This window comes from Lagenorhynchus albirostris, chromosome 3, assembly GCF_949774975.1.
Source record: "Lagenorhynchus albirostris chromosome 3, mLagAlb1.1, whole genome shotgun sequence".
Taxonomy (NCBI): Eukaryota; Metazoa; Chordata; class Mammalia; order Artiodactyla; family Delphinidae; genus Lagenorhynchus; species Lagenorhynchus albirostris.
The window spans coordinates 48170165-48193009 of NC_083097.1; the positions used below are offsets into that span (position 1 = coordinate 48170165).

At 38.6% G+C, this 22845-nt stretch overlaps 1 protein-coding gene across 1 annotated transcript in view; it reads left to right on the plus strand.

The window, feature by feature from the left end:
• The window catches only part of ZSWIM6 (zinc finger SWIM-type containing 6), a 203006-nt gene that overhangs the window by 139643 nt on the left and 40518 nt on the right, over positions 1 to 22845 (plus strand). Inside the window, 2 exon segments of the mRNA XM_060142990.1 lie at positions 7970 to 8118; positions 11673 to 11823. Of these exon segments, the coding sequence (XP_059998973.1) occupies positions 7970 to 8118; positions 11673 to 11823 (300 nt within the window).

Consider the following 22845-nt stretch of genomic DNA (forward strand, 5'->3'; position numbering starts at 1 on the left):
AGGGAAGCCAGCTATACTTTTAAAAAAAAGTAACCGTATCATTTTTTATTCCATTTTGTTCTTGGTAAGAACCTGGAGATTTATTCTTGTACACATACGTGTTCCAAATCTAGCAGTGAGTGACAGTTGGAGTTGTTTGATGGAGGCCTCATGTCACATCTCTCTTCATTTTGTTTCTCTGTCGAGGGTCATAGTCCTTGTAATTGGGCTTGCATTAGCAATCAGTTTGTGCAGTTATCCTAGGGAGATAATTTTGTTATTACAGGCATTATCCTTTCTATCGTAGACCGTTTTGGTGTTGACAGTTGGTGAAACAAAGGTATGACCTACTACTGGTGGTCAATGTAATTAGCAAATCTATCTATAGGACAGAATTAAGGTTCCTTTAAATGTGCTATCTCAAAGTACGGTAGTGTGAAACTTAAAAGTAAAAAAAAAGAAAAAGAAGACTGCATGTTGAAAAGATGTATGGAAGTATAGAAGTATCTGAAGATAAAAAGACAAGAACTCACTGGCTCCCACCAGCTCCCCTGCCTTAGTCTCCAGTAGCTCCCTTATTCCCTGGCAACCATGGCTGACAGTGTGGTTTAGAGTCTTCAGAGGCAAGTTTTCTTTGTGCACACGTGTATGCAATTTTTAAAAAACAATTTTAAAAACTTATTTTTTGCAGTTTCTTTTTTCTTTTAATATATCATGAATATCTTCTCTTGTTAGTACAAATAGGTCTTGTACTGTGTTAAGTGTTGCATGTAGTATTACATACTCTGGATATATTTAATCATTAACATACTGAAGGATTTTGAAGTTGTTTTCATTTTTTTCCTACTATGTGCAGTGCTGCTGTGACCATTCTTTGTGTATGTGTGGATTTGTGCAAATGCTTTTGAGGAATAGATTCTTAGTAGTAGAAATGCCAGAACAGTTGGTATCGGCATTTTGGGTTTTGTAAATGCTGCCAGATTTCCCTCCAAAAATTACCAGTTTTTCCCTTAAGTTTTAATTAGAACTTGATGTTTCCATAATATGATTTTTATTTTGTTCTAAAAAATTGTTGAAATATACAATCATGTACACATGATCATCTTACACATGAAAAAACATTTTAGCAAATGAGAAGTAATCTTAGGACTTCTGTCTCCTAATTGGGAGGAGTCACATCTCTGACGCGTCATGTATTTGATAGGGTAATGCAGAGACAGGCAAGTTACTTTTAGCCCAATACCCTTTATCCTTTCTCTTTTCACCTCCAAATCTTGCCTTCCCTCATACCCTATAGCCATCTCTGACACTACCCCAACTCTCATAATTTTCAAAGAATTGTTACCAGCTGTGATCAGTTTCCTTGCCATCCCTGTCTCCTTTAACTGATCCTAAGTCTCCATGTTGGCTAGATGAGCTTATTATTCCCATCTCCCTCCCTGTAGGTTTCTCTTACCTCCCACTGTAAGAGTATTCAGAGTGTTTAAGAGCTTAGAAGTTAGACAGCCTACATTAGAATTCTGGTCCCTTTGCTTTCCAGCTCTTTGAGTGGAGGCAAGGAACTGAATCTCTTCAGGGCTTTGTTTTCTTATTTGTAAAACGTGGTTAGGAAAAGAGTGCCTATTTCATAAGGTTAGGAGGGTTAAAAAGGAGTAAATCTGAGTTGCTGTTATCTCCATCATTGTGATGTGGCAGTTGACGTGAGTCTTCAAGACAGTTGAGGAAAATATTTGTGAACTTTTTTTAAAAAACATCTTTAAAAATAACCAGAGCAGGGGCTTCCCTGGTGGCGCAGTGGTTGAGAGTCCGCCTGCTGATGCAGGGGACACGGGTTCATGCCCCAGTCCGGGAAGATCCCACATGCCGCAGAGTGGCTGGGCCCGTGAGCCATGGCCGGTGAGCCTGCGCGTCCGGAGCCTGTGCTCCGCAACGGAAGAGGCCACAACAGTGAGAGGCCCGCGTACCGCAAAAAAAAATAATAATAATAATTCTGAGCAAACCATTCTTGAACCTTGCAAACATAGTAGATCTCTTTTAATAAATCTGAAAAGTCAGGTTATGTAAAAATGAGACTTACTGAGAACTGTGCATGTAATTATTTATGTTTGTGTACCAGGTAATTGCTAATACATTAATACATTTGTTAGCTAAGTTATGGAAAATGACTTACCTCTTATGCATAGAGTACTCTGAATTTTTTAAATGAGGATTGGTGAATGTACAAATATTTTATTGCTTTTTATCCATATAAAATGCATGATTATTTCTGTACATGAATAAGTATATCACTGAACTTCTGAAGTAAATTAAATGATAATAAGAGATGGGTAATAAAGTCAGGTGAGAGGAAAAGAATAGAGGAAGGGCTATAAACCCTGACAGGCCTATTTGAGTTCCCTGAGATATATCCTGATTACCGCGCTACTTATTTATTTCCTTGGAATTTAGCTAAAGGGAAGGTGGCTTGTTGAGGGTGCAGAGCCTGGTGCATGCCAGGGCTCCCTGTCATTAGCCTGCAGGCTAAGGAAAACAGGTTGTCCTCTAACAGCTCCTGGAGAGGACACCACACTGCACCATGGCAGTAGAATTACGTGGACTGACCATTGAGAATAGGTGATAAAGGATCTGGCTCCTTCAGCCACCACAAAATTGTATATTGAAATGAAGGCATTAGTCACTAACTCGAAATGGGGATTTCAGTAAGAGTAAAATTTAAAGCTTTTCTCAAGTGTGTGTTTATTCAATGCACATTATTTTTCAGTGGTCTAGTTCTTGTCCTCGCTAAAGAAAGAGTTTTTTCTGAGCCTGAATCTCTAAAGTTTGCTGCCTTGCCTTTCCTCTCTTGGTGCCAATGGTTGATATCAGGATTTTGCCTTCAGCTTATAAGACAGGTGTACTGGTGTCTTTGTAAGCCACAGACTTAATGTTTCCTATCTTTAACAGCAGGCACTAAAACTGTAGGAGATGGCATTCTTCTATAGGTCCTGCAAAAGAGGCTGAATTAATCACCTCTGCAGTGTAGACATCTGCTGCCTGCATTCTGCCTCTGTAGACTGAATTTGACAATTTAATTTTAACAAAAAAGAACACTGCTACATAAATATAAAACGCTTAAAGCATTATTTGGACAACAGTGTTACTAAAGCATGAAGATGTAAACTAAAGCCTTTCGCTTCTTGTTTGAATTTGTTTTCCAGCAGTTTAAGAAAAAAGAAAGCTTTAAGTTCCCCGTTAGAACCCAAAGCTGTGGATAATTCCACATACCAAACATAGTATAAGCCAGTTGTGAACATGTCTTAATATCTCAGTTTAAAATTTGCAGAATGATTTGGTGTTGCCCAGTGCTTAGAAGTGACTGTTTTTGTGACAAGAGACAGATATCTCAGTCAATATGTCCTAAATTTACTTCAGTCAGTACGCTGGAGAGGCGTCTGTCTGATGACTTAGAACCCTGAATACTTTTCAAAAACTAAGATCCAAAATGTGCCACCATGTTTAAGATTCTCTCCAAATATAGTGTTTCCCAGCCACACTCCCCACCCCCATTGCCCCTGCCTTTTTATCTGTGGCAAAGATTCTGATTCAGTAGGTCTGAAGTGGTGCCTAAACATCTATTTTTCACGGTGTGCCTCAGGAGTTTTGATATACTCCTAATTTGGGGAACCGCTGGGGTAAGAGTTTTTGATATTGGGGTAAATCAAAACTAAATCTGAACCAAATCAAGTAGCAGGCAGGGAAAGCCAAAGACTTGGACAGTAGTCCTTCTTGTCTCTGAACTCTCCTTTGCTCTTCTGCTATGGCATTATGTAAGCAAGGTAGGAGGGTGAATCAAACCCACACACCCTAGCTGGGAGTGAGAGACAAACTGTTTCACTTTTTTCAACAGATAATTTCACTTTCCCTGAAGGCTTAAAACTTTGAAGAGTTAAGCCTCAGTAATAAAATGCTCACAAAGATTAATTATACACTTGTAAAAGTTATAGCATTTATAATTATAAATATAAATAAGGGTTAAAAATATGATAGGTTTTAAAACATTTTAATGGATCATTTAATTTACATACACAGGTTCTGGTTCCTGCCCAACTGGGGGAATATCTAATAGCAAATGTATAAATACATGAATTATGATTCTCTTTGCATACCTTCCTCAAAGCTAAATGCTGAGAGGTTTGTCTTTGATTATAGACAGCTGTTAACAAGTAGAAATAAATTTTGCAAATCTACATTTTATACAGGGCTTGGGCAATACTTTAATGCATGTAATCAAGACATGTTAGCATTTAAGTGTTTAAACTTTGGAATTAAAGTTTAATAAATAGGACTCCCCTGGTGGCGCAGTGGTTGGGAATCTGCCTGCCAGTGCAAGGGACATGGATTTGATCCCTGGTCTGGGAGGATCCCACATGCCACGGAGCAACTGGGCCCGTGCGCCACAGCTGCTGAGCCTGTGCGAGCCACAACTACTGAAGCCCGTGCGCCTGGAGCCTGTGCTCCGCAACGAGAGAGGCCACTGCAGTGGGAGGCCCGCACACCGCAGCGAGGAGTAGCTCCCGCTCGCCTCAACTAGAGAAAGCCCGCACACAGCAACGAAGACCCAACACAGCCAAAAATAAATTAAAAAAAAAAAAAAGTTTAATAAATAAATTTGCTCTTTTGCGGGGGGGTTGTTGTTGTGGACATTAATTTCCTGGTCTATAATGTGCAGTGTACATGTCTTTATTCCTAAAATGTTGAGTTGTGTTTAGAGTAAATTTATGTTTTATTTTTCAACTGATTACTTAATATTTTATTCCTACATTTTAGAAGTTTAAGGTTGAGGAAGTGGAGGCCTGTCTTTGTGCAGTTGTGTGTCTGTGTCTGTGAGTCTGTGTCTGTCTTTCTCTAGAATCAAAGGGATGAGCTAGATTAGGGGTTACAGATGTAACCCCAGTGGTTAGTTAACTCTTCACGACGTTGTGTGTCCTTAAATTTTCCTGTAAAAGAGAAACACGCTAACAGATCTCAGTATCCTTCCTTAAATTTATCTTTGATTTATGGTTGACAACTGCTGCCTTGATACCTTCAGGGTTAAACTTGAGCTCCAAGGTTCTGGGATATATTCTTCAGCAGGGGAGAGAAATGGGAGACCAGATTTGGCATTGTGGCTGTGGACAAGTCATAACCACTCTGAACCTGTTTCTCCTTCTGTAGAAAGGGGATCATAGCTATACTCACTTCCAGGGGACATTGTGAGAAGAAAATGAGACAATGCATGTGAGGATACTTTAGCAGTGGTTCATTTCTGTTAGGGTTCCTTTTCTTGTTACGGGTGGAATGTATTTATGCCTTTCTCTCTCCTTCTTTTCCCCCGTTCCTCCCAGTACTTGATTGCCTGATAATGGCAAACACCGGCTAGGTGTTAGGAGGCAGTGGTGAACAGGGCAGATATAATCCTTGCTCTCTGGTAGCTTAAATAACTCCCTACTTGGAACAGCTTTCTCTGCCTTCTGGAAGAGCCAGTCTCTCCTGCCCTTCCCAATAGGCTACTCGTTCCCATTGCTATCCTTCCTCATTCTCTTGCCCAGCCTTTAAGTGTTGGCCTTCCTTAGGGTTCCATCTTAGATGCTCTCTTTACCCTGTATTGCGTCCCATAGTATATCCAGCTCCCTACTTGAAATCCTGTCCCCTCTTCTTGACCAGCTATCTCAGAGGTACTTGAAATTCACCATGTCTAAAACTGAACTCATGGACTTTCCTGGCAGTGCAGTGGTTAAGACTCCGCATTTCCACTGTAGGGGGTGTGGGTTCAATCCCTGGTCAGGGAACTAATATCCTGCATTCTGCGTGGTGCGGCCAAAATTTTTTTTTAAAAAAAAATAATAATAAAAATAAAATTGAGCTTATGATCTAAACACTGCCCCTCCCTCCCCCAAAACTGATCCTGCTCTGGTGGTCTGTGTGTCAGTGAGTTGTCCAGTATTTCGTCCAGTTGTTTAATCCAGAAAACCATGTCTCTCTCAGCCCCCTGATCACCCATATCTCATGTATCTACTTCTTCACCAAGTCCTTTTGCTTTTATATCCTTAATTTCTGTCAGGTTCTCCATTTCTGTTCTCACTGAAGAGTATTCCATTCTTCCACTTTGGATAACCTTGTTGTGAATTCCCATTCATTACTTTTAGGGAGAAAAACTAAGCTCCTCACTTGTCGGGGCTCTCTGGCCTGGCAAGAGTTGTCCCTTCTCTTCCCCAGAGTTGCCTTGTATTGCTCTTCTTCCTTATCATCTACTTTTGAGTTGCATGGACATGGACTATCTTTTGTTTCATCCATGTACCATGTTCCTTTATGCCCGAGACCTCTGCCTAAGCTCTTAGTCTCATGTGCAGACCCAGTGCTTCCTTTTCCTGCCTTAATTTATCTTCTAATCTACTTAAGGCAGATCTCAGCTCAAATTCCATTTCCTCAAGGTATGCTTATTCTGCCAATTCAAGGCCGGGTCAGAGCTCTCTGATACGATCTCCTGGCACTTTGTCCTCTTCTATAAACAATTAGTTCATTTATTATTATATATTTGTATGTGTGATTATTACATTTGATATTTATTTCACATACTTAAAACAGTGTTTCTCATATAGTGGATTGCAACCCATTATACATTATGAAATCAGTTTTAAAAATTATGACAAGCCTTTAAAAAAATGAAATAGTATAGAAAATATCAGACCTCTTCACTTACAATAAGGGTATTTTTTCATCATACGTTTGCTTCAGATTAATAAATAGGTGTGATCATGTAAGTGTGCAGATACACAGGTGTATTGAGTATGATATAAATTATATTTCTTATTGTGGATCTTAGTCAAAAAAGTTTGAAAGCCTCTGAACTAGATGGTAAATTCTGTGAGGAGAGGAATTCTCTTTTGTACCCCAGTCCATCCCCAAGTCTAGCAGAGGGCACTCACTCAGTAAATATGTCGGCTGAATGAATGAAAGCACACTTTTTCAGGGAGGTTCACAGACCCATTGTCTTCTTCCTAGGGATTCATGGACCCTGGTTCTAAGCACGTGTTAGTGATTATTTCCTCGGCCAGTTGAGTCTGCATTAGATCATTAAAAGAAAAGAAGTGTAGAACCACACCTACACATGTATTTTTTTAAGGGTTGATAAGGCAATGAAACTCTATTGAGAAGAGATTTTAGATTTAGTTTTTGTATTACTTACGAATCTTAGGCCTTAAATACCATTTTATTTTATTTTATTAATAAATAATGAAACAATTTTCACCTGCCTAAATATCTGGGTAATTTTTGAGTTTCTAAGGTAGTCTACACACAGGGCTTGTTACATAGCTGTTCTCTTTTATGCGTACTTCAGCAATAAAATATTTACGCAGTTTTGGCAAGGTGATACTACAACCTGGTTTAGTACAACAGCTGCACTGCCTGTTCCCATGTGGCTTGATTTCCCTTTTTAATCTTTGGTTTTCTGCAACTAAAGACTTATGTCAGCATGTAGTTTATACAGCAGCAGATAATGGTGAAAGCTTCTTGAATTAACATAGTAAAGAGAAATACGCTGCTGAGTTTACTTTGTTTCATATTTTTCTGATGTCTCTGAAAAGCATTTTACTAACGTGTCCTACACAGTAGAGCTTTTATAAACATCACATATTTACAATGAGACATTTTCGTGAATTTTTTTTTTCTTTAGGGAACCTGTAAACTCATCTCCAAAGGTATAGTCTCTGATCTTAAAAAAGGGAAACATCTCAGCTCTAAAGTCATCGCCGTTTGGCCTAGCACAAATCAGCAAAGTTCTGGCAATAAAAGAATAATTTTTACATTTATTTTCGGTCATACATTTGTATGTATATTGAAATTGAGATTGGATTAAAAAGTGTTTAGGCAAAAAATACAGAATCTTAATTCTTTTCAAGTTTATTATCAGAGCCCTTTTAGCCCAGCGTTTTTCCTAGCATATGTGTTATTTTTTTCTTTCTATTTCTAGGTGCTCCTGATCCAACAGCAGGTGCTAGTATAGATGATGAAAACTGCTGGCACTTAGATGAAGAGCAGGTTCAAGAACAGGTTAAACTGTTCCTTTCCCAGGGCGGGTACCACGGATCAGGGAAGCAGCTTAATTTGCTCTTTGCAAAGGTATGACTTTTTATTTTTAAAGAAATATTCTAAATATATACATTTATAGAAAGTATATATGATCATGTTTACAATAGGATAAAGGCTTCTTTTTAAATTCTTATTTATTTTTTTAAGAACTGGGAATTCCCTGGCGTTCCAGTGGTTAGAACTTGGTGCTTTCATTGCCAGGGCCCAGGTTCAATCCTTGGTTGGGGAACTAAGATCCCACAAGCCATGTGGCATGGCCGGGGTGGGGTGGGGGGAAGAATAGACTAAGTTATTATCAACCATTAGAGACTTCTGTGTCGTAATGCAAGCATTAACTTACTTAGGTGTCTTTAGACAAGATATGGGCCATTTTTGTCTTTCTCAGCTCTTATTAATAAAATGGTGGCAATTTATACAGTTTTGAAAAACTGTTCAGTACTAAAAATAAAATAGCTTAATGTTATTTGAAATGCCATCTTTTCAAGTTTTTTCTTCTTCTAGTTAATTTTCCCAAGTAGAGCATACCTTTGAATGTGGTCCTTAAGATGTGCTTTATATAATTAGTTTAATGTCGATATCTTTAAATTAGTTTCAAGAGCATAAACTTTGGAGTCGTACAAACCTGGGTTTAAATCTCAGTTCTAAATCTTATTGAGTGTATGTACCTTGGCAAGTTATTTAAGTCAGTTTCCTCATCTATAAAATTAGCTAATAGTAGCATATCCATTCAAGTTGTTGTGATTATGGTGTTAAATGATAATGGTGTCTAACAGTAGTTGGCCCTTGGTAAATGTTAATTTTCATCACCAAAATTTGATAGCCTAAGAAACAAAGTTATCTTCATTATAAGTTCATTGTGAACAGAAGCTGTGTCTTGCTTTACACAGAACTCTTAATACCATAAACACATGTCTAAATACTGGATAAAATGCTTTTTAAATAATGTTAAAGCAATGTCTTTTCATTGGGGGTACAGCCATCTTTATAGATAACGTATTCAAATTGGTTTTAAGGGAACAGATAACTGTGTTCATTGATATTTATGTTAAACAACTTCTCTAATATTCATAATACTTAAAAGCTTTTGTAGTTCAGAAGAATTAGAGTAAACTCTGTTACTGCTTATAGCCAAAAATTAGTGTATTCTGATTAATGAAAACCCTTTAAATGAAGATTTATCCCGGGACTTCCCTGGTGGTTCAGTGGTTAAAACTCCATGCTCCCAGTGCAGGGGGCATGGGCTCAATCCCTGGTCAGGGAACTAAGATCCAGCATGCGCGTGGTACAGCCTTAAAAAAAAAAAAAGATTTATTCCATATACCATACTTAGATTGCCAATTTTTCAAGAATTTAGATTACAGTAAAAATACATTTAACTCTAAAATTATTTCACATGATTTAATCATTCTTTGATAATTCATAGGCACTTCAGACTCTTGTAATACTTCACAGTCAACAGTCTGAAAATTAATTACCATTAGGCTGTAATTAATGTATATGTATTTGAGTGTTGGTTAATAGTTCTGGTTTGTATGCTTAATAGTAAAGCATTTATTTTCATTGCTATTGCTAACTGAGTAGTAGGGTAGAAATTTATTAGGAAAATAAATACTAAATTAAATCCATGATATAGAGAGGTAATATTAAAGTTTTGGTATATTTAGACACACAGGAAGTATTTCATAGATTCTCTTATCAGCAGAGAGTACACTGTGGCCTAGTGGAAGCAATGTGAAAGAGGTATTAGACTGGCCTGCAGTTGCTATTTTTATCCTTCTATATGATGTACACATTGTATATGCCATATGAAGTAAGAGCAACATCTAATTTTGGAAATGGCATAACTTCCAGAGTTAAGGCAGATCCGGGTTCTGATTCTAGTTGTTCCTCTTGTCCTTTGGACAAGTCACTTTACTTCTGAGGGATGGCTTTATAATTTGTAGAATGGGGATTATAATCTGGCCTACTTTATATGGTTGTTGTGAAGATTAAAAGGTAAGTATGAATGTAAAACTCTTTAGCAAGATGTCCGATAAATAGCAACTCCGTTTCTTTCTCCTTTTTAGTACTTCTTAAGATTACTCAAAAAACCCTTCTGGAAGCGTACCCTTGTGATTCAGTGCAGAAGTACATTTGAGTTCGCTACAAGGCTCAAATTCTGAAGCCTGGTTTGAGGGGAGGGTTCCATTACTTGTCAGGGTACAGGACTGAGGCAGAACCTATTGATCTAGAGGTTTAGGCTGCTTTATTGAAGATCTGCTGTTTCCTCCTTCATGTGGCTTTCACATAGAAAGAATTTTGAATAAAAGGACTCCCCTCTCCTTATCTACTACTTATGACCTTGCTCCACTAATTTTCTACACAGAGAACTGATGTTCAGCTGGGATTCCTATTCATTGAACACGTAGCGGTATACACTTAAAGAATGGATGGATTCATTTAGGATTTCCTGTAGAGCAACTTAGCCTTGTGTTTCTTTTCTTGTTTTCTTGTTTATTTGGGAAATGTAACAGAAGAATAATGGACAGAGCCTGAGGTTCCAGCAGAGAAGCCAAGTTAACTTACTAGGTCAGTGGTTATGATTCTGCTTCAAGGATTGCTCATTTGGAGCAAGAGAGTTCTGAACCTACAGCCCTTTACATTTCCTCTTACCATTGCAAAAACAGTCCCATCTGAGTGAATAGAAGTATGCTGTTGCTCTTTACATGGAAATCCTCAGTGAGAAAGAATCTAGTGAAATTACTAATTTACCTCAAAAAATGAAGCACTTGTAGGACTTGTACTTGAATATACTAAAAACCACTGAAAGAGGTTTAAATTGTACAATTTAAATTGGTGAATTGTATGTACGTGAATTATGTCTCAATAAAGCTTTTTTTAAAACAATGGAAGGACAGATGCTATTATTATAAACACTATCAGATCAATTTAGAAGATCTCTAAAGAGTTCTCAGTACAGTGCTTTAGACTCTACTACTCTGGTGGTTAAGTACAATCAGTTAGGGAGTCAGGAAGGTGCCCAATGATTTGTCTTGTTTATTTTGGTATTATTTTTCTGTAGGCTGACAAAAACATTTGGGGGGAAAATTGGGAAGTTACGCAAATTTCTTTTCCTCGTGTGGATTCTAAAACAATTTTAAAAAATTAATGGTCAGTTCTCTGATTAAATAGCCATTTAGGACAGAGGCTCATTTTTTTTGTTGTTTTTTTCTTTTTTTAAGGTTTTGGGGTTTTTTTTTTGATGTGGACCTTTTTTTTTTTTTAAGTCTTTATTGAATTTGTTGCATTACTGCTTCTGTTTTATATTTTGTTTTTTGGCCGCGAGGCATGTGGGACCTTAGCTCCCTGACCAGGGATTGAACCCTCACCCCCTGCATTGGAAGGTGAAGTCTTAACCACTGGGCCGCCACGGGAGTCCCTCAGAGGCTCGTTTTTAACAACTTTTGTTTGCTTAAGAAGGATGGTGTGAAGACTTGACCACCACCACCACCCTACCCTCCCTCCCCAAAGAAATAAAGTAGTCTGTCTCTGTATTGCTGTTCATTTTTTAACATTTTTCTGAAGGTCTGCTTTTTCCCCACTAGGTGCGGGAGATGTTGAAGATGAGGGACTCAAATGGGGCCCGAATGTTGACTTTGATAACAGAGCAGTTCATGGCCGACCCTCGTCTGTCACTTTGGAGGCAACAAGGCACTGCAATGACTGACAAATATAGGCAGCTCTGGGATGAGCTGGGTAAGTATAAATTTCCTGATGGATTGCCATTGGGTTGTGTGTGGACAAAGACCATGGTTGAATGTTTAAAGAGCATGGTCAGAGTACTGCAGAAGAGAGAGCTACTTTTATATGAACTTGTTGCCATTATACACTGGTTAGAAGAATAGGAAGAATGAGGCATTTGCAGGAACCAATCTTGGCAGTGTTTTTGGGGAATTGTCTGATGTTGAGGAAAGCAAGCACGGGATCTGCTTTTAAATATTTGAAAAAAAAAGCTATATTTCAAAACAGGTATTTGGTATAATAGAACTGATTACTCATTTCTAGACTGATACTGTAATCAGTTCAGCTAAAATTTGGCTGTTTTCCCCTTTTGCCCACATTAAAATTATCAAAAGTAGCTTGAATATTCATTTTATTTTTTTTGTTATTATTGACTTAGATGGACTGTTGATTGTCAGAATGGAAAAGACACTGCAAACTCTAATTTGTATTGCTTCCCAAATCCGTGGTGGTAAAGATATAAATATAGCAGGTGGTTGAAAAAAGGAGAAATCTACTACTCATGTTTACTGGGAAGTTTGGGGGGGATGACTCTTGTTACTCTGTGCTCATTGCTAGGGAAATTAATAATGTATTTATCTTGTCTATTAAGAAATCTATATGTGACAAATGGAATTTTTGGCAAATATTTTGTCAATGCCTATATTAGTTTTACGTTATGCATATATTTATTAGAAGATCCTAGTTTCAGTGTAATTGAATAGTAGAAGTCTTCATACCTTCACCTTCTGTCTTCCTCTTGGCTAATGATGGACCACATCATGCTATTGATCCCATGTCTAGACCAAGAGAGGCTGATGTCTGTGAAGATACTACATGATAATAATGCTTGGAAGGGACCTTTGAGATGAACTGTTTACAGATAAGGAAGCTGAAGTCTGAGGAGGTTAGAAGACTTCCACAAAATGACATAGTGTGACCTAGGGTTGTACAGCAGGTTGGTAGAGAATTGGACACCAAAATTTCCTTTTTCCCATTAATAGGATGTATGTTCAGGAACTGAGCTGTGGATGACAACTCTTGTTTGTTTTGTTGTTTGTTTTTTAACGTGTGTCTGCTATTTGCCAGCTGTTAGATATTTGTTGACCTTTTTCCCTAATATTTTTATTAAGTATCTTGTAATAATCTTAGTACTTCCCTTGGGTCACCTGAAGTAATGCTTAGTGGCCTTCCCCTCAATCAAAATTTAAATCAATCTGTAACTACAGTGGATCCTTTCAATGTATTGGAAGGAAATGTTTGGGGGCCCGGTGTGGTGGTTGGAGAACACAAGTGTAATGCATGGTTTAAACAAAAATTTTTATAAAATACTGAGTGAGTTACAAGTAAAGACTCCTCAGTCTTGTAACTCTGTAGTAACTGTTGAATTGACTAGTTGGTTTATGGCAGTAAAAAGGATTAGCATTAAGAAAAAAACTATTATTGGATTAATATTAAATGAATAAAATTTAAAGAGCTTTGGTACTTAAAGAAGCTTAGAATTAACAAATAACTAATTAGAAAGAAAATACCAACTAAATTTTTTGGTTACCAAAAAAAATGTACAAGTGATATAATTAAATAAAATTTTCAGGGTTTGCATTTAATCCATTAGTCATATTTCACTTCTGCAAGTTGGCTTTGAAAATTATGTACCTCAGCCGTCAATCAAAAGGATTAATTCTCATTAGGTGGAAGTTTCTACTAGCTAATGCTAGTTATACCCTCTGATGGACTACTTTTCTAGTTATGGACCAGGCTTTAAACAAGTTCTTTGATTTCAGTCCAGGATGAAGAATATATATTCTTGCCCTGTATTTTCTTTTTTCACAGATCACCCTCCCTCCCCCGAACCCAATCATCACTAGACCGCTATAACTTCTCCTACATACTGTGATGGTGAGCAGAGGTCACTTGCCATTTTAATGAATTCTAAGTTCTGTGAAGAATATCATGTAGGAGTAACAATAGTTATCACATCTTAATATTCATTCACCAAAAAAGTTAACTAAAAGTTGCTTCTGGACTTCAAAAGGAAAGAATTTTGCTTCTTAAGAAAATGGGGGAATTTGACTTTGTGCCCCTGCACAGGGCTCACATTGCTTCAAGGCTCTGCTGTGGAATTAAATGCTGAGCACTGCCAGATGCCAGACATTGAGAAGAGGCTGAGTTTTGTCGGCAAATGGGATCTGCAAGTTAATTGGTGTTTTCTGCAGGCTTCTGGCTGTGAAATGAAATTGGAAGCCCTTTAGCCACATGGATAATACAGGACCTGAATACAAATGTCACATGTCACCATCAGGACCCACTGTGAGACAATAGTGTTCCCACTCCAACACTGCACCATTACAGATCATTTAAATATGGGGATTACATTTAAACTAAAAGCCCCATTTGCCTTTTACTGCAATTTAAATGTCCTCTTAGCAAAAGCTAAGTGACAAATTAAATGAAAAAAGTGCCCACATTTTTAAAGCTGTAATGCAAAACAACCTTTTATTGCTTCTCATGTGCCACGAATGAATCATTATACTTGTCAACCCTAAACCAAGCCATAATTGGAGCAGCTACTGTTATCAAAGTAGGGCCGCTCTGTGACAGCTTAATAAAGCTGAAACTGTTAAATTAAATCTCAGATGCTTAACTCCTTAGCACTGGTAGATTCGATAGGTCCATTTCTGGCAATGGCCAGTACCCCAGGAGAAAAAAAATTCCTGGCATGAAAGCCTTAATCTGATGAAAGTGTACTAGTAAGAGTATCTTAGCCAAGTAACTGCTTCTTGGCAGAGAGATTCAGAGGCATCAGATTGTCAGCCAGATTACAAAATTGTATTTTTTCATAAGATCAGATATCCCCCTCCCCAAGATTTATAACTTTCTGAGTATATGTGATTTATTAAAATTTAAGTACCGATGTTTCAAAATTAGTTTTAAAAATAACATATATTCATTTAACTCTTTCTTTCTTTCAAATAAAGATACACATACTTATTTGAGATAGCAAAAGGCCCAATTTCTTTGCCCCATCCTCTAGCTAACAAAGGAATGATTATGCTCAGTTCTTTTCTAAAATAAATGCCTATGATATTCATTTGGTCTGAGTTAATTTTTCTGATTTACTCCCTGATTTTCATAATGTAGTGTGAAATAGATACAGATGCATACTATTAAGATCCTGTTTAGTGCATCTCATTTACAGATACATTTATCTTGCATGTGAATCAGTTTTTCATATATTAATTTTACTTTCTTTACATAATGTTCATTTTCCCAAACATATGGTAGTCTTCTGAAGATGAGTGGTGGTGTATCATGATCAGCTATAAGAACATGTATATGTTAAAATCGTAAGACAGCCCATTGCAACAGTAGAGGCTGCATATTTGGTAGTGGCTACACATATTTGGTAGAGCTATACAATACATACCTTGTCAGTTGTGTTCTTTACTCCATGCAGATTTTCTGGAATACGGATCACAGAAATAACCCTTGGATCTCAAGAGTTATTTCAAGCCCAGTGCAGATTGGTGAGCACACCTACTGTTAGCCCTAATGGCTGTCTCTTCAGCACACTTAATTACCGTGGGGGTCTTTAGGGATGAGGGGATATATTGTAACCTCTCATCTGTGTAGATGGTTCTCTTTCCTTAAATGTCTTCCAAGACTGTAATTTTACTTTGCTTCATAAAACTATAGGTTGTGGCTGCCAGTCTATTAAAACCTAATTAAAATGGATGTCATTAGAGGAAACAGTTAAATAAGATTTAATTACAGTTTTAGCACAGGGAAAAATTCTTAAATTTTCATTTTCATAATATGTATTGCATAATATGTTCCCCCCCCCCCAAATTTTAAACACTTTCTCTCTCAGTCAGGTGTTTTGCTCTCTAGCATGTAACCTTGTTTCTTTGGGAGAGGCTGGGCTGCCATTGCAAGAGCCTTACTGCTCTGAGCTGTGCTCACTCAGTGCACAAGAACAAGGTGGTATCTCTGAGTTCTTTTCAAAGCTTTTGATACAGGTACCTCGCTGTGTGTGGGCAGAAGTAGCCATAGTTAGATGTTTCTTTCTAGTTTGCATTTCCTTATTAGACAATAGATATAATGTTCCTTGGTAGGGTGCTGGATAGATAGAGTGAGTATAAAGATTCAGGGGACTTGGAATCAGGATAAATCTACATTCAGCAATAGAGAACTTAGCCCACCCACTGGGACCACAGATATTGCAAAGTACTAAAAATTACCTACTCCGTGGACCTAGAACCCTGTCCCAGCTATCATTGCAGATACAAGTATTGGCCTCTTTTGCACCCACCCACATTATTCTTGAATAAGGAAGAAAACATATGCTTAAGTCACACATTCAAAATGGTACTGTAAGTAACAGGAGGGCCTTTGTGCACAGCCAGAACTAAGATTCTAGAGGCTCTGCTTTGGAGGTAACTGTGGAGAAATTTCTGGGATATGCCGTCTTACGTCTCCAAAAGCAAAAGGCTTAGTAATTCCCCCCACTGTTTGGAGCCCCTTACTTAGTTTCTATGGTAAGTTCAAACTCAGGCTTTCCACATTTTGAAGTTGATGGTGGCTAGTGAATAGGCTAAGGAGTGACTGCTTCTCATTGAGAACTGGAAAGCATTCCAGTGTAGTTTGCCATTATAAGTTGATACGTCTTTGCTAGTGCAATGGAGAAAACAGCAATTCCCAGAGCCCCCTTGCAGCAAAAAGATGTCAGTACAGACTTGGAAACTTCCATGTAGCTGTAAGTGTAGTATGTAATCCTAATGAACCACATATCAGGGATTGCTTGTCACCTACCAGTTTGTCTTCCCTGGGTGCAAGGAGAATATATAGCTTAACCACTTACACCATTTCTATGCCTTCCTGTTAACACTTCTTTCCAGAAGTCTTGTTGTGGTTTCCCGATCAGTATGTATTAAGCACTTGCTATGTCAAGGAGAATAGATGTATTAAATATTTGATTTTACCATTGACGATGATACCGGGAGTATGGAGGGAGTAGAGATACAATCATCAGGAGAAAGGAGAAATTAGAACAGGCTGGAATGAACTGCAGAGCGCTTTGATAGAGTAATTTATTCACATATTAGTGAATAAGTAGACTGAACTTAACATGGTTTTACAGGAATGTTCATGGAGGTGAGTTGTAGGAAAGAAGTAGTGAGAATACTACAGAAAGAAGGAATAACATGAATGAAGACAGGGAGAACTCAGTGGGGAAAGGTGAAAAGGTTCAAACTCATTATCCAAAATGTTGTCTTTAAGATTTTCAGTCCAACCTTGTTATTCTTCGTTGTTACTTAACTTCAGGGGGAGGAGGAGGAGAGAGAGTAGACATTACAGGATCTATATTTTTGCTTTGTTTTATTTTCCATTTTGGTCCAGCTACTAAACATAACGCAGATGCCAACAATTATTTATCAGGCACTATGCTAAGCACTTAATGCATGCATTATTTTATTTAATTCTTAAAACAACCCTGTGAGATAGGTAGTTATCAGCCCCAGTTTTATAGCCAAGAAAACTGAGGTACAAGGAGACCAGATAACTTGCCTAAGGTCACAGCAGCAGAGCAGGAATTTGATCCCATGTGTTAGTGACTTCAGAGACTCAACCACTAAACTAGATACCATCCTCAACTTATTTTAAAAGACTAATATGCCTCTCTTCCTGGCAGTCTCTCTCCTCAGAGGAGAACAGGGACAAAGTAAAGCTCACCTAGATGGCAGTAGATCTGCAAAAGCTGCCTGTCCTGCCATGGGTCCACCCGCCCCATGGTCCCACAGTCCTGACTGCAGTTGTCAGCAGAGCTTACCTAGTCTAGTTGCCCATCTGTGTTCACAGGGGCTCTCTAACTTCAGACTCTGAAAAAACACACTAATGTAGAGGAGCCAAATATATGCTATTGATTGAGAACTGTATTATGTAATAAGTGTATCATAATATACAGATACTACATACTGTAGATGGGGTACATTGAAGTTTTGGTCTCATTTTCCAGTCCCTTCTGTTATGGAGCCAGTGAAAACCCTTAGGTCACTGTCTTTGTCCTGGCCTGTGTTTACCTCCTGTGGTCTGTAGGCTCTGCAGAGCCCCTCCTGCACATGGGCTAGGCCATCCTGCTCTGGGACGGGGTTGTATGCTCCTGTCTCAGCCTCTGTTTTTCCCCTCATTATTCGGAGCTCCCTCTAAATACAGAGGCTTTGTCAATTGTATTGCTCAGGAGGCTTTGCTTCCCTCCAGCACTGTTCTCAGAATGTCTATCTGCTGCTGGGTCCTCATTACTGGGGCCTGGTTTCTTTCTCTGTTGTGTGGTCCTACTGCTATTTGTCTCTTAAAACTGAGACCTCTGTGTTCTTGGGTCAGAGGGCTCTGGGTTCTGTTCTGCTGTGGGGATGGGAAGAGGGGTGTATTCTCTGCTGCTTTAAGTCGGCAGAGTAATTTCTGGTTTGGGTCAGAAGTTAACCAAAAGAGAGAATGCATATTTCTATATGGTGGGCAAATCCACGATAAATACTTCCTGTGTAATACATCACCCATCCTTCTCTTGACTGCAGCTGCTAGGCCTTCATTATCCATTCAACACCCTGTCTGGGAAATAGCGAAAATAAAGAGGAAAATTAAAAAATACATATTAATAGAAAATAGGAGATTCTCGGGATTAAAAGAGATGTTTACAGATGATTTGATCCTACTTAGCCAATTGGAGACTCTTCATGATATTCATCGTCTAAATTATTTAGGTGTACAATTGAACAATTTTAACAACACTTGGGGATCACCCCTTTGTGTGTTTTCATAAAACTCTTCTAAATATAGACCATGGAGATTTGACTAGGAGTTAAGATGTAATACACTTTAGTGTTCTATATTATACATGTAGTGTGCTGGTAGCATTGTTTGTACCAAGAATAAATTCCAGTTACTTTCTTTTATGCTGTCTTTCTATTTATAACATGAGTCCATCGGTGGTAGATTTTGTTCTCACATTCGTGGCTAATAGGAAATGTCAGAGCATTGATATAATGTGTTCTTTTCTTCCTCACAACAATTTCAGAAAATTTCTCTCCTTACTTTGCTCACTTCTTAAAAGCTAGTATTGCCCTTGCCCTCAAGAAACTGCCACCAAAGGGAAATCTGGCTGGGGGAGTCTCCTTCCTAGAGTGTGGATCTCTAGAGCATCCCATCGTGGTAGAGCATAGGAGGAGTGAGGGAGTGAAAACGAAGACAGACAGACTGGGGATCATTTCCTTTCACCATTTCTTACCCTGAAGTGGCAGCATACAAAAATTAACGAGGTCTGAGAAGCCTCACTTTAAGCCATCTGCGATTCCCAGGGGCTTCACGGGGAATCAAGGATGCCAGGAGCTAGAATGAAAGAAGTGGAAGCCAAGGGAGGACTGCAGCAGCCACTTAGGCTGTTCTCTGCATGTGCTGGCACCTAGCAAGGTGCTTTGCTAATGTTGTCATGGTTCATTTTCGCTTAGGTGGGCTAATGAGGTCTGGGGAGAACCCAAGGAAAGGAATAATGGTTGTCACTCAGATAGGGAGTTCAGACCCTGCCTCGCAGAGCCCCCCTGGGGTGGGGCGGGAGGGAGAAGAGTGTGGTAGGAGGAGGCAGGGCCTTCTCCTGTCGGTAGAGCGCCTCCTGCCTCTTTACACACTAGGCTTTCCACTAAGATTTCTCTAGGACAAAGGATCCTGAGATTTAAAATACGTGCTTGACAGTGACTGTCTTCAGTAGGCTTTTAAAGAGCCACTCATCTTAAGGGTATACCTGAGAACGACTTTTTTATTTATGTGAATAACTTTCCCTTATATATTTTTGGTGGAAGGCAGGCTGGCAAATGATTTGCAGTAGGTGAATCTTTGTGAGGCTGCTGTAAGCTTGTCTGATAACTTCGTAACATTGTTTTTAGTGCTCAAGTTCAAAATTCCTAATTGAAATAAGGATAGGACTCTATGTAAAGTACAGGTGCCATCTGACATTAAATTGCTTGAATGAGCTAGTAGATCTTAGACTGATGAGTTAGACTGATCTTAGGGCTATTTTCTCCGGCTCTGATCTAGAGATGAATTGCCAGGAGTAGTGGCAGTAGTTGTTATGCAAAATGTGGCTCACTCCCTCAATTCTGTGAGCAGCGATAACCTTTGAAATGGAAATCCAAATCTCTGTGATTTTGAGCTATGACCAGCCGAATCTTGTTGACCTCAGGTTGTGCTTCCCAGCCCCTTTTTGGGTAATTTAAGAATTTGAGAATTTGCTTCAGCAAACCTGGAGGAGAGAGAATCATTCATAAATTAGGAATCAGACTTAAGCGATAAACAATCTTGAAATGGCTTAGATTGGAAGCCACAGTCTTCCTTTGTGGATGAGCAAGGGCTGAGGGGGTTCTACGGGAGGAGCCTAAATAGGACACTTGGGTCAAATATAAGCTGGGAACGGGGAGAAAATTCTGTTAGGAGGAGTGCTTTCAAAATGCTGCCAAGAGCACAGAAGTCTTAATTCACCTCTCCCCCACCCTGTCTGCTCCCAACACACACACATTTAAAAGATGAGAATATATCCAGCAACCTATTCACCATACATATTGATCATACACAGAAAATGCTCTTTGCTAAACAATTAGGATCCTGTATAGACCAAGTAATGAGAGATTTTTTGTTTGTTTTGAAACCATTAAACTACTCTCTGTGGTTAATATTAATAGTCTTCTTGTCAGTTGCTGTCTTTTTTGGGGCATTTAAACTAATTTCATGGTCATCCTTGTTCGTCCCTGTATTAGTGTCCATTTAATAATCTCACCCTACTTTTTTCCTTCTTGTCTACTAATAGAACATTGAAAGTGATTCATTTTTTAAAAGTTAGTTTTCTAGTAAAGGTGAGAAGAAAAATATGCCTGGCATAGAGTTGGTGCTCAGTAAATACTTGTGAATAAAAAGTGAATGAATAATTGAAGTGTAATGCTAGACACTTATTTGGAAGCATTAAGAAGTAAGCATTTTTGGTGTACTGAAAACAGTGATTGAAAGGCATTGATCTTCACTGTGTCATCAGTTTTCCTTTCCTACCCTTCTGGTTTTTCCTACCTTCCTGCCCATGTACCAGATGAATCTTCACGGATGTCTGTGTACTGAGGAACACACGTGCACACACACAGATGCACACTGAAATATAAACACAGTTTAGGGTATGGAAGGGCAGTGATTCCCCCCTTGCCCTCAGTGCTGCAGGTAATCTATTGCATTAATCAGCTAGCCAGTGGGAAATGCAAGGGAAGTGATTATACTATCATACACAATACAATCAGCATGAAGCACTTGTCAAGACCAATACATCAAAGTTTAATTCAGTAATAGAATGAATTAGAGCAAAATGAAACATTCTGTTCTTCAAGAAACTCAGTACCCATCACAGATTCTTTCTGAACTCTATAGAAAAGTCAGTGTATTAAGAAATTGTTTTTATGAGTAAAATTGCAGTTCCAATATGACAGAATACTATAAACCCATTTCCTTGGGGTTGTTACACACTATAGCTGAAGTGTTTACCTGTCATCAGTATTCTGTAATCATAACCATTGGTAGGTTCAATTATTTTTGGTAGGGCTCCTGATTATCTGTTGTCCTAAATTAGTTCTCCATGGTAAGTGAAGGGAAGGTTGTTGTACCAGTAGCTCAGGGAAGCACTTATCTATAAATACAGTGGACAGTAGAGTGCCTTACCAGTACAGCAGGCAGATTAACAAGAACCTACTACTTATAGTGCCCTATGGTAGGCACTGCCATTGGGGAGCTTATAATCTAGTTAGAAAACAGAATGTGTGAAAAATAAAAAGCAGCCCAAGTAAGACAACAGAAGAAGTGAGGTTATATAATGTAGGATGTATTTCAGAAAATTTTGAGGATAGATGTAATATATTTCATACTGTAAGTCACAATTCTGTATCAATTTGTAATATATATTCAAAAGTAATTCTTTACCACACTTAACCAGGCATGTTTTTTCAAAGGGGCAAGTTGCAATAAGTTCTGTCTTAAACAGGATTGTTTCAGTGTTTAGAGCCTACAACTGGAATATAAAGAACAGGGTTCTCGGAGCCAGACGCTCTCTAAGTATGGATTCGGATTCTCATATTCACTAGCTGTGTAACCCTGGACAAGTTCCTTATCTTAGATAGAACCCCAGTTTCCTTATCTATAAAAAGGCATAATGAGGATTTTTGAGGCCTAAGAGAAGATAATTTAGACAATATACAACACTTTCTTTCTCATCCCGGAAGTCCTTTGTCTATGCTGGGAAAGTGGGCCCAATGGGAAGCTTGTAGGAGAGAGACACCCTGAGAACCTAAAGAGTATTTTCAGAACTAGATTTATATAGACTTGGAGTCATGACTGTTGGACGAATCATGGCACTGTTTATGAAGACAGTTCAGTTAAGCAGCCAGTGCAGAGCACGTGGGAAGTGTTCTTGTAGGTTACCACATTCCTTCTCCTCACTCTTGACTGCCCTTTTGTATCTCAAACTAAGACTCCATTGGTCATTGTGCCTTTTTCTCTTCTTTCTACCTTTCCTGGCTTTCCTTTCCTCCCTCCCTCAAAAAGGAGAAGGGTGGTGAGTGGTGGAGGAGCTGGCTCTGGTCATTTCCTATAGAACCAGGTTCCTAATGAGGTCAGGGTGTTTTTGATGAGCTGTGCATGTTGACTCAGTAGCACTGACAAGTCAAATGGGATGGAAAGGCTGCATATTAATTAGATGAGGGCCACAGGTTTGCCTGAAAGGAACATTATCCAGGATACCAGTTAGCTGTTTTGGAATATCTGTGGTTTATTTTCTTTCTTGACCACAAAAAGATGGTTATTCTACTTCCATCTTTTCTCAGAGCTTGGGTAGATGATAACCAGTTGTATGCTGTTTTGCTGAGGGTTCAGCCCTGCTTGACCTAAGTAATCTCAAAAACTCTCTCTTTACAGTGTCACTGA